This window comes from Carcharodon carcharias, chromosome 5 (genome assembly GCF_017639515.1).
Source record: "Carcharodon carcharias isolate sCarCar2 chromosome 5, sCarCar2.pri, whole genome shotgun sequence".
Taxonomy (NCBI): Eukaryota; Metazoa; Chordata; class Chondrichthyes; order Lamniformes; family Lamnidae; genus Carcharodon; species Carcharodon carcharias.
In genome coordinates, this window is record NC_054471.1 from 139,579,083 (window position 1) to 139,595,075 (window position 15,993).

Below are 15,993 nucleotides of genomic sequence, written 5' to 3' on the forward strand. Positions count from 1 at the left end.
AAAGGATGCGAAGGCGGTGGAAAGATTGCAGAAAAGAATTCTGAGAATGGTTCCAGGGATGAGAGATTTCAGATACATGGATAGATTATCACAGCTTTGGCTGTTCTCCTTAGAATAGGTTGGGAGGAGATTTGATAGAGGTATTGAGGTTCACAAGGAGTCCAGGCAGAAGAGATGGGAAGAAACCTCCCATTGCGGAATGGTTGAGAAGCAGAGGAGACAGATTTAAGCTGTTTAGCAAAAGAACTGGAGACGACATGAGGGAAATGTTTTTTTTTTATGTAGCAAGTGGTTAGGATCTTAAATGCACAGCCTAACAGTGTGGTGGGGGCAAATTCAATCAAACAGGAATTAGATAGTTATCTGAAGAAAAAATATTAACAGGACTATAGGGAAAAGGGCAGGAAGTAGGACTAGCTGAGTGGCTCACACAGAGCCGACATGGACATGGCAGATCAAATGCTCTCCTTCTGTGCTGTAACTACTCTATAATTCTACCAGTATTCAAAAAAAATTCATATTACGCACCTTTCCGTAAAAAAGTTCCTTCTTCAGATTTTTTGGGAATTCCTTCATAGTTGGCCATTGGATTCTTCTTCATAATATCGAACCTGCAGTGTTCCATCGCACAGTCCAGTTTTTCATCACCCAATTGTCTTCCAACAAAGTTGCAAATCGTTTGTATTGATGCTCTAAGATCCTGCCGAGTGTCGATACAGTAAACGATTACTTATCCTTAAGAATGGCAACAGCGTTTTTGACACTTTAAAATGAAATATCTCCCATATTATTCACTGGTTATCCTGTGCTGAATCATTCCATAACTAATATTGCTAAAAATTGGGTAGATAATGAAACTATTGATATATGCTCTAAGTTCTAGAAGTTTAACTGCAGGTTTTTAAGTTAAGCCTGCCAAAATTCATTGGAAAGTTATTGATTCATCTCAGGTCTAATGCTCTGAATGACAAGAACAGGTAACATTGTAGGAAAAATTGCTCTGGTTGCTATGTGAAACAACATTATAAAAGCGTTGCATTTTTTTTTAATTGTTCAATGGACATCTGATAGTGACTGGCAAGGCCAGCATTTGTTTCCCATCCCTAATTGCCCTTGGGATAATGGTAAACAAAGTACTTATGATTTTACTTCACAATGGAATGATCTTTTCTTTAGGAGTCTGTACTCCTGGCATGGACCCACAGCTGGCAGAATCACATATCTGATGCCTTTCAATCTTGCCTTAGTTCATTAATTCCCAATAGCTGCTTGCAGCCATCTACTCTTTGTGCTGGAAGCATGAAATCATGAAACTACCTGTATAGAAACCAGAGCAATTTTTCTCCAATCTTGCTCTTAAGTAACAAGTGACTAAAGTGCAAAAGTTACTTAATTGGCTGTAAAGCACTTTGGGACATCTTGAGGTCATGAAAGGTGCTATATAAATGCAAGTATTTTCTTTAGGAACAAAACTGTAATAAAACCATTTGTTCATTCCCCTCTTTCAAGATTTTATCCTTAGTTTTGAAAACATAACTAGAGCAACTCAAATTATTATGTTAATACACTGAGGCCAACACTTATCAAAATGTCCAATTACAGAAAGTGCTAGGCTGTTCCACACAGTTCAGATACTGCAAACGGACAAAATAATAATATAAAAGCTGGAAACCTGGAACAAAAACAGAAATTGAATTCAACTCTCAAGAAGTCATACGGACATGAGACATTGGGCAGGATTTTGCCCTTGGCAGGGGTGATCGGCGGGGGGCAGGCTGGAACAGTTGGGAAGCTGCCCGCCACCCACAATCAGCTTTGCACCGCAATTGCATGCAGGTAGGCCAATTAAAGCCCGCCCTGCGTGGATTGTGAGCGGCAGCACTCAGCGCTACCTGTGCAGGCGGGGAAGGAGGGAGAACGGGCCTGGCACACAGTTCGTGCATGCGCAAGAAAGAGTGCTTCAATCTCCCCGAGGCACAGAGCTGCCTCAGGGAGATTGAAGTGCTGGGCAGAAAAAAATAACAAAGAGAATAAAAATTTATTAAAACATGTCCCCTCATGTGATTCTATTTTAATTCAAAAATAAAGTTTTATTTAATGTTTATTTGCTTTAGAAAACCTCATCCTGCTCATGGATGAGGTTTCCTAAAAAAATGTAAACGCCGTTTGACCTTTTCACCTGCCCGCCAACTGTTAGGTTGGATGGGCAGTGTAAATTTGAAATTAATTAAATTGCTAATGGCCTTAATAGGCCTTTTAATTATCAGCGGGTGTGCTGCCGACTCTGGCATGTGTCCGCCGAACAAAATATCGCGAGACTGTGAGATGACATCGGGACGCACGCCCGACGACATCGCACGTCAATTTAGGCTAGGGCGCATGGGGGTTGTATATAGACCCCCAAACTGTAGTGGTGATATTGGGAATGGCATTAAACAGGAAATTAGAGATGCATGTAATAAAGGAACATCTGTAATTATGGGTGACTTTAATATGCATATAGATTGGGCAAATCAAATTAGTAATAACACCGTAAAGGAGGAATTCCTGCAGTGTTTTTCTGGACCAATACATTGTGGAACCAACTCGAGAACAGGCCATCCTTGACTGGGTATTGTGTAATGAGAAAGGAATAATTGGCAATCTAGTCATCCGAGGCCCCTTGGGGATGAGCGACCATATGATGTTAGAATTCTTCGTCAAGATGGAGAGTGGCATGGTTGATTCTGAGACTTGGGTCCTGAATCTTAATAAAGGAAATTACAATGGTATGAGGTGCGTGTTGGCTATGATGGATTGCGAAATGTTACTTAAAGGGATGACGGTGGATAGGCAATGGCAAACATTCAAAGAGTGCATGGGTGAACTGCAACAATTGTTTATTCCTGTCTGGCACAAAAGTAAAACAGGAAAGGTAGCCAAACCATGGCTTACAAGAGAAATTAGAGATAGTATTAGATGCAAGGAAGAGGCATACAAATTGGCCAGAAAAAACAACAGATCTGAGGATTGGGAACAGTTTAGAATTCAGCATAGAAGGACAAAGGGGTTGATTAAGAAGGGGAAAATAGAGTACGAGAGTAAGCTTGCAGGGAACATAAAAACTGACTGTAAAAGTTTCGATAGGTATATGAAGAGAAAAATATTGGTGAAGACAAATGTAGGTCCCTTACAGTCTGAAAGAGGGGAATGTATAGTGGGGAACAAAGAAATGGCTGACCAACTAAATACATATTTTGGTTCTGTCTTCACAAAGGAAGACACTAATAACATACCAGAAATGCTGGGGAACACTGGGTTTAGTGAGGGGGAGGAACTGAAAGAAATCAGTATTAGTATGGAAATGGTGTTGGGGAAATTGATAGGATTGAAGGCCGATAAATCCCCGGGGCCTGATAATCTACATCCCAGAGTACTTAAGGAAGTGGCCCTAGAAATAGTGGATGCATTGGTGGTCATCTTCCAAGATTCTATAGACTCTGGAACAGTTCTTATAGGGTAGCTAATGTAATACCACTATTTAAAAAGGGAGGCAGAGAGAAAACAAGGAATTATAGACCAGTCAGCTTGACCTCGGTAGTAGGGGATAATTCTAGAGTCCATTATAAAAGATTTAATAGCTGAGTACGTGGAAAACAGTGGCAGAATCAGACAGAGTCAGCATGGATTTATGAAAGGGAAATCATGCTTGACAATTCTACTGGAATTTTTTGAGGATGTAACTAGTAGAGTTGATGAGGGGGAGCCAGCGGATGTGGTTTATTTGGACTTTCAGAAGGCTTTCGACAAAGTCTCACATAAGAGATTGGCATGTAAAATTAAAGCGCATGGGATTGGGGGTATTGTATAGAGATGGATAGAAAACTGGTTGGCAGAAAGGAAACAAAGAGTAGGAATAAATGGGCGTTTTTCCGAATGGCAGGCAGTGACCAGTGGGGTACTGCAGGGATTGGTGCTGGGACCCCAGTTATTTACAGTATATATATTAATGATTTAGATGAGAGAATGAAATGTAATATCTCCAAACTTGCAGATGACACAAAGCTGGGTGGGTGGTTGAGCTGTGAGGAGGATGTAGAGATGCTTCAGTGTGATTTGGACAAGCTGAGTGAGTGGGCAAATGCATGGCAGATGCAGTATAATGTGGATAAGTGTGAGCTTTTTCATTTTGGTAGCAAAAACAGGAAAGCAGATTATTATCTGAATGGCTATAAATTGAGGGAGGGGAATGTGCAACAAGACCTGGGTGTCCTTGTACACCAGTCGCTGAAGGTAAGCATGCAGGTGCAGCAGGCGGTAAAGAAGGCAAATGGTATGTTGGCCTTCATAGCCAGAGGATTCGAGTACAGGAACAGGGATGTCTTGCTGCAATTGTACAGGGCCTTGGTGAGACCACACCTGGAATATTATGTGCAGTTTTGGTCTCCTTATCTGAGGAAGGATGTACTTGGTATGGAGGGAGTGCAGCGAAGGTTTACCCGACTGAGTCCTGGGATAGTGGGACTGATATACGAGTGGAGATTGAGTCGATTAGAATAATATTCTCTGGAGTTCAGAATAATGAGGAGGGGATCGCATAGAAACCTATAAAATTCTAACAGGACTATACAGTGTAGATGCAGGAAGGATGTTCCTGATGGAGGGAGAGTCCAGAACCAGGGGTCACAGTCTGAGGATACGGCGTAGACCATTTAGGACTGAGATGAGGAGAAATTTCTTCACCCAGAGAGTGGTGAGCCTGTGGAATTCGTTACCACAGAAAGCAGTTGAGACCAAAACATTGTATGCTTTCACGAAAGAGTTAGATATAGCTCTTGGGGTGAAAGGGATTAAAGGATTTGGGGAGAAAGTGGGAGCAGGCTATTGAGTTGGATGATCAGCCATGATCATAATGAATGGCGGAGCAGGTTCAAAGGGCTGAATGGCTTACTCCTGCTCCTAGTTTCTATGATTCTATAATATTCTGCCCATTAACCCTGTTTCTCTCTCCAAAGATGCTGCCAAACCTGCTGAGCTTTTCCAGCATTTTCTGTAAGTAGTTTATCATCATGGTTTAAGTCCTGATCATCACCTTACTATTGCATAGCATACTACAGGGTGTAATCTGGAATCAATAGAGGATCCTGTAGAATCATATGTATGTTGATTGCCACTTGATTGCATTATGCCTCTTCCAACGCATCTTGAGGCTTAGTGCTCAGGGCTGGGTGCAATGCTCCAGATGTAGTCTCACCAACCTCCTTGAAATGGGGGTCAGTATTCCTTTGGACGTATTGAATGGATTTGTAATTGTGCATGAATCTTTGCTGATTTGTGTGCATGCATACCTTAATCCTTTTGCGCCTAGACTGTCACAGTTGAGAAAATATTCAGATTTGTCTCTCTCTGATGTGAAGTAGCTGACCTCACACTTATCCATATCGAACTCCCATCTGCCATAAGTTTTCTCATTTAGTCCAAACTTGGATATCCAACTTTATTCTTTCAACCAAGCCAGTAAAAGTATACTGAATAGCTAATAATACAGAATATCAGGGAACAATATTTGTCATTTCCCACCTGGGTGTTCCTTCAATCCTTACCTCCCAACCAATTACCTATGTCACAAGCTTACTTCCAATTCCAAGTGCTTTCTTTACTGCTAACCTGTTGTGTGGAACCTTATCCAATGCCTTCTGAAAGTCCATAGAGAGTCCATTGACTCTCCCATCTACCATGCAAGTGATCCTCTCAAAATGTAACTAGATTAGCTATTTGATTGCCCCATATAATGATCATATGCAAGATAATGTTTCAGTTCAATTCAAAATGTGGCTATAAAACTTGCTTGTGTTGAGTTTTGTTTAGCAAATAGGCTACTTGAGTGATTCCTCATCCATTCACAGAAATTTGAAAAGATTAGAGTACCTTTCAAATGGTGAAAAGCTCAAATCAGTGGAGGTCCAAGGTGACCTTCAGATCATTAAAATGTCACACACAAGTATAGAAAAAATGTCAAAATGACTAACAAAACGCTGGTATTTATATTAAGAGGACTAGAAAAAATGGGGTAGATATAATGCTGCAGCTATATGGAGCCTGAGTTTAGACTGTACCTGGAGTACTGTGTTCTGGGAGGCATATTTAAGGAAATTTTACATTTGTCAAGAAAAGAAATTGTAATGTTTTTCTTCTGTTAATAAACCTGTCATCTTTCTTAAGTACTGGAAGGCAGGCCATTGGGGATTTGTAAATATGGTAATTGGAATAAGAGCCAGAGTAACTGCAAGAGTTTAAAACTAACAGGAAGAAGCGGTTTTGATATGTTAATGAGTCAAGAGGAACTTCAATCAGAGTTTTTCATAAAACAATAAGAGGAGTAGTTTTGAATCAAATTGTTTTAGCTCAAAGGGGGAATATATGCAGGTTGTAAAAAGGTGTAAGTAAATAAGGTAAAGATAGGGTAAGTTTATTTTTTTTTAAAAACCTATGAGCTAAAGTAAAGTGCCTGGGAAGAAAGCATTTGTAAAGAAACTGGTTGAGACCATAGATAGATCAAAGGGAAGGAATGCATTTAAGGAAATGTGAGGCGGAAGCTGGACACATCTCCCAGAAGATAGTGGGCAGAATTTAGCCCTTGATGGGCGAGCGGGCAGCCGACCCCCGCCACCGAAATGGGGACCCCCGCCACCAAAATGTGGCCCACCGCCATTTTGAGTGGGTGGGCCAGTTAAAGCCCACCCAGCGGCCTGCCCGACAGGAAGCGCTATGTGAGGGGTGGGGGGGGGGGGGGGGGGCGGAGGGGGGGAAGCCCCAACTGTCAAAGCGTGCTCTTTCACGCATGCATGCAAAAGACCGCACTTGTCCCTGAGGCAAAGTGCTGCCTCAGGGAGTTTACTGGCAGGTAAGTCAAAAAATAGAGAAATATTAAAACTATTAACCTTTCCCCCTCATGTGACAATGTCACACAAGATGGGACATGTTAATAAGAAACACAAAGTTTATTAAATTTTTAAAAAACGGACATGAAACTTTATCCCGCCAGTGGATGAAGTTTCATGAATAATCTGGAGCTCGCTGGGGCTCCTGGCCAGCCCACCAGCCTTAAGCTTGGATGGGCAGGGTCTTTAACAAGGTTAATTAGCCTGTCAATGGCCTTAATTGGCTGATTTTGCTGTCTGCCCATCTTCCTGAAGATTTAAATGGACCGGGATGATGTCCGGTGTTCCTCCCAATGTAATCCGGTATCATTTTCCCCTCAGTGAGTGGGCCCCGCCCCCAAATTGCCGAGGGGAAAATCCTTCAGAGTATGAACAAGGTCAGACAAGATGACAGTTGTTATTGACCTCAGAAGACATTCAAAGAAAAAAGGCGCTCTGGTAAAAATGACTGGAATTCTATAGATTTTGAAATCTATAAGGATAGTTGCTGAAAAGAAGAGGGGCGGTTAGGTCTGAGGGTAATTAATTTGAGAGCTTGTGGAACTGTTTTAAAGTAATGTTTACTGTGTGAAGCCATTCTTGTGTTTAAGTGTAACTGTTTTTTCCACTTTTTAAAAAATAAACATTTACTCTACTATAAAATCATCACAAGTAGTCAGGGACATCATTTCCTTATATCAGAACTTCTCCACATACTATAAAAATGGCAAAAAACCATTTCGGCAGCTGTTTGAAGTTTCCCTCTGGGATTTGGGCAACTTGGCATTTACCATCAGCTGTGCCATAACACATTGGGCTTGGAGGGAGCTTAGGGTCCAGGTATCTGGAATGATACCTGGACCCTAAGGATTAAATTACAAGGAGAGATTACACATACTAGTGTTGCACTCCCTGGATTTTAGAAGGCTAAGGGGTGATTTGGTCAATGTTTTCAAGATATTAAGGGGAAGTGATAGGGTTAACACAGGGAAACTATTTCTGCTACTTGGGGGATCTAGGACTAGGGGACATAGTCAATTATTTAGAGCCAGATCACTACTATTACCAATGCCATTACTTATTTAGCACCTTTAATGTAATAAAATGTCCCAAGGTTTTGGACATGTATGAGAGATTTAAAGAGGTAAATCCAGAGTTTGGGGCCAGGCAGCTAAACTTATGGCGACTAATGGAGCGATTAGGATCAGGGTGCTCAAGAGATCAGAATTGGAGGAAAGCAGATTTCTTGGAGAATTGGAAGAAATTACAAAAATAAGGAGGGTGAGGACATGGGGATATTTGAAAGCAACAAAGAATTTTTTGAAATAAAGTTGTAAACACTTTTAAACCCAAAGGACGGTGGAAGTTTGTAACAACTTCTGCAAATGGCAGTTGGTGCTGGGTCAATTGTTTATTTTAAATCTGAGATTGATCCAGTTTTGTGATCAAATATAAGGGATATTGTGCATAGGTGAGCATGTGGAGTCAGTGTGCAGATAAGCCATGATCTCATTGAATGGCAGAGGAGGCCCAAGGGGCTACGTGGCCCACTCCTGGTCCTATACATGTACAAAAATGCAATATTTGCATAATATCATTACTTTCTTCATCTCCTCATAGGTCATGAATAAAAAGTTGAATTCATCCTTGTGAGCATACCACTCCTTGATGTGGTCAAACCAGCAACTGAATTCCACTGTTAGAGAAAAAAAAAATATTCAAGGTTATATTTCATTTTAGCTTATTTAATATTTAAGGATAATTGAGCAAATAAGAATACAGTTATAGCAAACTATAGCATTTTGAGCAAATAAATGTGATCAAATTTCATTGAAAACCAGGATACAAGTCCTCAGCTCGTTCTATAGAAAATACATTGTGCAATTTATTTTTTTTATATAAAGTGAATACCTGCACTATCCCATCCTTAAGTTTCACACTGAGCATGAGCATTTTGACTGCATGGGCATTTTCTAAGACCACATGACTGGCGTAACCTTGCATTATTGGAAAAAGCATGAAAAATTCTGCAATGCTTTAGTTCAAGATAATACTTTTATGGAATACAACCTGAGAAACTGGCCTTTCCAATCCACAACTTTCAATGAAAGTATTACCGTGCTCATTCACAAGAAAGAAGGAACTTTACAAGTCTACCCATCTTCATGTTTCTTGCAGCATAACTGCCAATCACATTCCCAAAATCTATGATTTCATGACAACAATAACAAACTTCTTTCATATAGTGCCTTTCATGAAGTAAAACATTTCAAGGCACTGCACAATCGAAATGTGTCACCGATCTAAAGGAGAAAACTTACAGTTCGGTGACAAGCTTGATCAAAGTGGTAGTTTTTACGAAGTGTCCTATAAGAGGAGGGGTGAAAGGCAGAAAGGTTTAAGGAGGGGATTCCTGGCCTTGGGGCTTAGACAGCTGAAGGAAGGAAACATAAGGCAAAGAAAGCAGGGGATGCATAAGAGGCAAGAGTGTAGGAATGCAGAGCTCTTGGAGGCTTGTAGGACTGGAGGAGATTACAGAGATAGGGAGAAGCAAAGACAAGGAGAGGTGTGAACAAAGATGAGTGTTTAAAATTTATGTACTGTTGGGCTGGAAGCCAATGTGGATTAGCCAGCACAGGGACAGCGCGAGTTAGGATATATGCAGCAGAAGTGTATGAACTTAGAGGTTTCTAGAGGCAGGGTGGGGGGGTTGAAGGTGGGAGGCTGGCCAGGGAAAATTATGATCTACTGGCAACAAAAGCATGGATAAGGGTTTCAGCAGCAGATGGATTGAAGCAGGAATAGAAACAGGTGATTATGGTGGTAGAAGTGGGTGATCTTTTCGATGGAGAGGATAGAGTGTCAGAAGCTCAGCCTTGGGCCAAAGAGGTTGGAAAATGTCTGTCTAAACTTGAGGTAGTAGCCAGGGAGGAGGATATAATCTGTGTGTAACAAACTGCGTTAATGGTTTCAATTTTCCCAATGTATCCATTGCATTTGGCTCATACAGAGCTGGATAATACAGATGCAGAGGAGAGATCGAGAGAATTGGTGTTGGTGAAGTAGAGTTGGCTGTCATCAGTGTACATGTGGAATCTGATTTTCTGTTTTAGGATGATGTAATAGTCGAGGGGCAGCATATAGATGAGAAACAGGAAAAGACTGAGGATAGATCCTTAGGGAACTCCAGAAGTAATGGTGCAAGAATGGGGATATAGGTCATTGTAGGACATTCTCTGGTTTTGTACAGATAGCCAAGATTGGAATAAGGTGAAGATAGTCTCACACAGCTGAATGACAAAGGAGAGGCATTGGTGTGGTCATCCTAGACAAATTCGGCAGGCTGGTTAAGAAGGATGGGGAGAGATAGTTTATCACGGTCACATGTACAAAGGATATCATTTGTGATTTTGATTAGGTCATTTTAGTGCTGTGGCAGGGGCAGAAACTTGATTGGAGGGATTCAATGGAGTTGTTAGACATATGGGTATGAAATTGGGAGGTCATAATACATTCAAGGACTTGGGATGAAAGGGAGGTTGGGGGTGGGACAGTAGTTTACAAGGAAAGGGGAGTCAAGGCTGGGTTTTTGAGGAAGAGTTGATGATGACAGATTTGTAAAGGAGAGCAACAGTGCTTGAGGAGAGGGAATTGTTTCTAATGCCAGTTAGCATGGGGGCCAGGAAGAGAAAATGGGTGTTTAATAGTTTTGTAGCAATAGGCTTGAGAGAGAAGAGGTATTGCCACCCGTGGACATGATGAGCCTAAAGGGGACATAAGAGGAAATAGGTGAGAAAGCACAAAGATATGAGTTCTGAGTTAGGGCAGGGCACAGCCTTGGAGGGAGTTTGGTTTGGTGGGTTATGGGAAGGGAATTAATTGTCACTAATTGTGGAGAAAAACAAACAGTCACTGTCCCATTTTTGTTTAAAAAGGAGCAATGGGATCTCTGGAAATCCTATTGATTTTAGTTGATCTCCAGGGATACTGGGTTAGAAAGTAGGGATAATTGATCCTGGGTGCACAGACCCAATTCAGTTTTTTCAAATGTATTCTTTCATGGGATGCGCACATCCCTGGCAATGCCAGCATTTGTTGCCCATCCCTAATTGCCCTTGAACTGAGTGGCTTGCTAGGCCATTTCAGAGGGTAGTTAAGAGCCAACCACATTGCTGTGGGTCTGGAGTCACATAGACCAGACCAGGTAAAGACAGCAGATTTCCTTCTTTAAATGACATTAGTGAACCAGATGGGTTTTTAACCAACAATTGATGATAGTTGTCATGGTCACCATTACTGAGACTAGCTTTTCAATTTCAGACTATTAATTGAATTTAAATTCCACCTGCTGCTCATGGTGGGATTTGAATCTTTTCACCAGAACCTGGGCCTCTGGTTTACTAGGTCGCTGACATTACAATTACGCCACCATCTCCCAACAAGCCATTGTAAATCATATCTTATTTGTATAAATGCACAGATTTCATTATTTATCGTTAAAAGCAAGCAAAACTTCTGACAATTTGTGAAGTAGAGAATTAGACTTGGCTGGAGCAAAATAAAGTTTCTCTACAGCTAGAGCTAAGGACTCAAGAAGCTCTCGCTCCTCTGATGTCAGTGACTTCTTATCTTTCTTAACCTCTCCCTCCATGAAATCAAACCAACCCATATTCACAACCACCTCCTTGACCTTGTCATTTCATGTGGCCTTGTTATTCCCATCATACCAATCACAGATAAGGCCAGCTCTGACTACTTTGTTATATCACTCTCCATTTACATACCCCATGCAACCCTACCTGTTGGTGTATCCACCCTTGAAGAAAAAAAATTCCCACAATTCATTCACAACTGCACATTCAAAATCCCAACTGTCTAGCCTCTGGCTATCTGTGCACCATAACCTTTCTACAGCTACTGATTTGCTCAATTGCACCCTCAGCTCCATCTCTCTCGCCCTGCCCGCTCCTCCTAGAGTGACCCCCACCCCTGCCTGCTCCTCCTAGAGTGACCCCCACCCCTGCCCGCTCCTCCTAGAGTGACCCCCACCCCTGCCCGCTCCTCCTAGAGTGACCCCCACCCCTGCCCGCTCCTCCTAGAGTGACCCCCACCCCTGCCCGCTCCTCCTAGAGTGACCCCCACCCTTGCCCGCTCCTCCCAGAGAGTGACCCTCAGCTTTGCCTGTTCCCCCTGGAATGACCCCCATCCCTCCTAGAGTGACCCCCATCCATGCCCATTCCTCCTAGATTGACCCCCACCCTTGCCTGCTCCTCCTAGTGTGACCTCCATGCCTGCCCAATCTCCTCCTCGTGTGACCTCCACGCCTGCCCATTCCTCCTAGTGTGACCCCCCTCCCTTGCCCTTTTTAGCCCAAGTCACACAGACTTGAACAAATATTATGGACAAGTGATTTAAGCATTCACCATGAAATCTGGTTGGATATATAAAACACTATCAGGTCCTGTTCACATCTACCAAAATATTCCTGGATCATTCTGGAATGAAAAAGATAACCTCTAGCTTCTTTCCTTTACTGCAGACTATCTTCATAAACCCATTTCAACCACAAAACATTGATACCATCCAAGTTGACACTTCTCTTCCTTCCCCTTGCCCGTCTAGACAAACCTGCTCTAATGCTCCCCACCACAGCTCACACCTTTTTCCTGGTTTCTTTCCAATCTCTCCTCAAGCCTTCTCCATGCTCATTATGTCCATTAGACCCATCTCCTGCTCATGACCCTAGACCCACCAAACTGCTGACCACTCAACTTCCACCTTGGCCTCCATGTGAACTGATGCTGTTAATTTTTTAAAAAATTCATGGGATGAGGGCATCGTTGGCTAGGCCAGCATTTATTGCCCATCCCTAATTGCCCCAGAGGGCATTTAAGAGTCAACCAGGTAAAGGCAGCCGGTTTCCTTCCTTAAGGGACATTAGTGAACCAGATGGGTTTCTATGACAATCAGCAATGGTTTTGTGGTCATCATCAGACTTTCATTTCCAGATTTTTATTGGATTCAAATTTTACCATCTGCCTTGGTGGGATTTGAACCCAGGTCTCCAGAGCATTACCCTGGGTTTCTGAATAACTAATCAGTAATAATACCACTACCTCCCCCTAATGGTTCTCTCTCTTCAGATATTGTCCCCCTCTCCTCCAAAACCCCACCCTTGACTACACCAGCCTATTTCCAACCTCTATTTCCTTTCCCAAGTCCTTGATCCATCCTCCCATGTTCTATCCACTGTAAAGCTGAGATTATTTAAAACACTGCTTCCCATGTCCTTACTGCACCAAGTCCCATTCACCCAACATACCAGTGCCACTGACATTCACTGGCTCCCAGTTAAGCAACACCTCAATTTTAAAATTCTCATCCTGGTTTTCAAATCCTCCATGGCCTCACCCTTTTCTTTCTCTGTTATCTCCTCCAGCCTCTGAGGTACCTTCACTTCTCTAATTCTAGCCTTTTCACTGTTACAATCCAATGTTCATTCGCTAAGTAAAGGAGGAAGCAGGAGCCAGTCTGTCCTCCCCATAGGGTTATTCACGAAACACAGTAAACATGTACAAATTCCCTTTCCTCCCGTCTCCAGAGGTCGGAACCAGTTCTTATATATACTTAAGAATAATGCCCTGATCTTTCCTCAATTAGTAACTGCTGCTCTCACTTGCAATGAGAGCATCAATGTAATTATGACAGGATTTCAGGAGATGATTGGACCGGGATGAGCAGATAATATTCAGTCCCCAATTTAAAGTCATATATTCTGTCCATATACTTATAATGCATTCCCATTTTTCTTTACTCAACCCTCTTTTTAATTCAAAATTATCCAGTCTTATTTTGTTGCACTTTCATCTTCATTATATAGGTTCCTAAGGCTCTTTCATTGCTGTGAATATGGAATTAGAGGGCTAAATTTAATGGCCATGGCCCATCCATCAGCTAGAAAGCCAATGGCATCCCAGCTACAGCCATTTTTGAAAGCCCTAACAGTACTGAATGTTATTCATGGAATTATTTGCTTCTCGTTGGGGCTTCTATGCCTTTAAAAGCAAAGGCTTCACCGTCAAGAGCTGCCAGCCAATCGGAGGGCCAGCAACTCTTCAGTCCCAGCAGTGCCACCTGGTTCTGGTACAGCAGTAGGGCCAGGAGCAGCCATGATACAGCAGGTTAGTGGGTTGGGCTCTCCAGAGCCAGTCAGGTGGGGATGGGGGTCATTCTGGAAGGCAGGAAGGGTGGTATTTCAGCAAGGACAACTCTTGTAAGGGAGGAGGCCTTCCATGAGCCACAGAGTGCAGAAATCAGAAGGGCCCTCAGCCTGAGCCTGCAGGGAGGCTGCCAGTTTTTACTGCATAGCCTCCGCTCATGGGTCTGATGCCACTGCCCTGGCACTGGTATTCTACCAGCAGCAGCAAGATGAGACCTTTAAATGACCATCATTTGGCCACTTAAGGGCCTTACTTGGCCATTGAATGAGAATGTCATTCTTGATCCTCCCTGCCCCTAATTTAATTGAGGGTGTCAGGAAGGCAACAGACACTCCACTTCCCTTTCAATTCTATGCCCAACTCCCTTCTCTCAGCTTGCCCCTGGATTGGAGTGAGGTGGGGGGGTGGTTGTGGGAGGAGGTACATTGCATTAATGGCATGACAACTTAACAAGGACACAAGCACAGCTTCTGGCAAAGATCCAAAATCCTTTGTTGCACAATATGATGTGGAGCATCCTACATACACGAGTCTACCAATCTGATTTTACATTCATCTCTTGTCACTAGCAAGGTTTTTGCTGAGACCATGAAGAGCTTTGCAAAATTGGTCCTTCTGTGTGGGTTATTACATGTTTTTGAAGTTGACAAGGTTAATTTTCTAGATTTAGGTGAAAATACCTATTCCTCTCATCATGTAAAATAAATATAATAATGCTGGTTGGAGTGCATAAAGGTATAAGTCCCATTCAATCAGTACATTAATTACTTAATTATATATTTAAAATAAACAATACTATACAGAGGATGAGGTTTGATGATCAAAGTGACATCTCATTTACATACAGTTCAGAAATTATAACCCAAATATTTACCTCTACCATCAAGGAATTTTTCTAGAAAGTCTGGAAAATCCCTCGGTGATTCATATAGGGCAATATGCTGATGGAAATAATAGGAAGAGACGAGTACATCCTTAGGATTCCGTGCAACATAAATAACCTGAATGGAAAGTAACGGAGCGTGAAAAGCAGCATACCGAAAATTGTACAAAAAAATGGCAGAATGTACAAATATATCCTGATATTAGAAGTTTCAGCAACTCAGTTTTACACCTTTAATTTCATATCATATTGGCTCAGAATTTACTGAATAAACAACAGAGCATGAACAATGCACACTGTTCTTAATTCACAAATCAGCTGGCAACTTGTAGCAAGGAAGGGACACACCATGAATTACAAATCACAAGTTGTTGGCTGATTTGTGCCACTCCAATATCAGCTTTACAAATCAGCATGTTGCACTTAACCTGCCCATGAGTTTCAAGAAGCTGCTGTATTTTCACTTGAATTGACCATTGTAAAATAAAGTTAAGCAATTAAAAGCATAAGTACCCGCTAGGTGTTGTGATAATTGTTAATGCCTGTGAGTCAACTTCTCTTACTCAGAAAGTAAACAATTAAAAATTTGAAGTCTCATTCCTTCAGGTTGTGAATTGTTGTTGATTTTAAAAATTTCAATTTTTTCTCTTACTTTCCCTTTGTCTCTTTTTTTCTCTCTTAATAATCCAATCTTATTTTCTTTCTATATCTGATTTGACACTGAATTTGCCCACTTTAATTCACCCTTTATCTCAGTACTTACTCTGTTTGTTTCTAAATTCTTTAATTTCATTGGTTAGGGAAAAATGCTGTTTACCCCCTGTTCACCACTGTCCTAGAGATCCTGTTGTTCTTGCTGCACCATTATCATTGTGCACTTCTAGCAATATCTTAGGCAAAAACTTTTAAATCAAAATGTACATGAATAAATCTAACTAACAGAACCTCTGCTCCATTAAAATCTGGGCCAAAGTAACTCTCCTATGCTGGC

At 41.8% G+C, this 15,993-nt stretch overlaps 1 protein-coding gene across 1 annotated transcript in view; it reads right to left on the bottom strand.

Annotated features, from left to right (window-relative positions):
* The window catches only part of LOC121278251 (amine sulfotransferase-like), a 59,476-nt gene that overhangs the window by 19,087 nt on the left and 24,396 nt on the right, over positions 1-15,993 (bottom strand). Inside the window, exons 5-7 of the mRNA XM_041188478.1 lie at positions 14,994-15,120; positions 8,501-8,595; positions 529-700 (exon numbers count right to left, since the gene is read on the bottom strand). Coding sequence (XP_041044412.1) covers positions 529-700; positions 8,501-8,595; positions 14,994-15,120 — 394 coding nt within the window. The remainder of the gene's footprint in view (positions 1-528; positions 701-8,500; positions 8,596-14,993; positions 15,121-15,993) is intronic.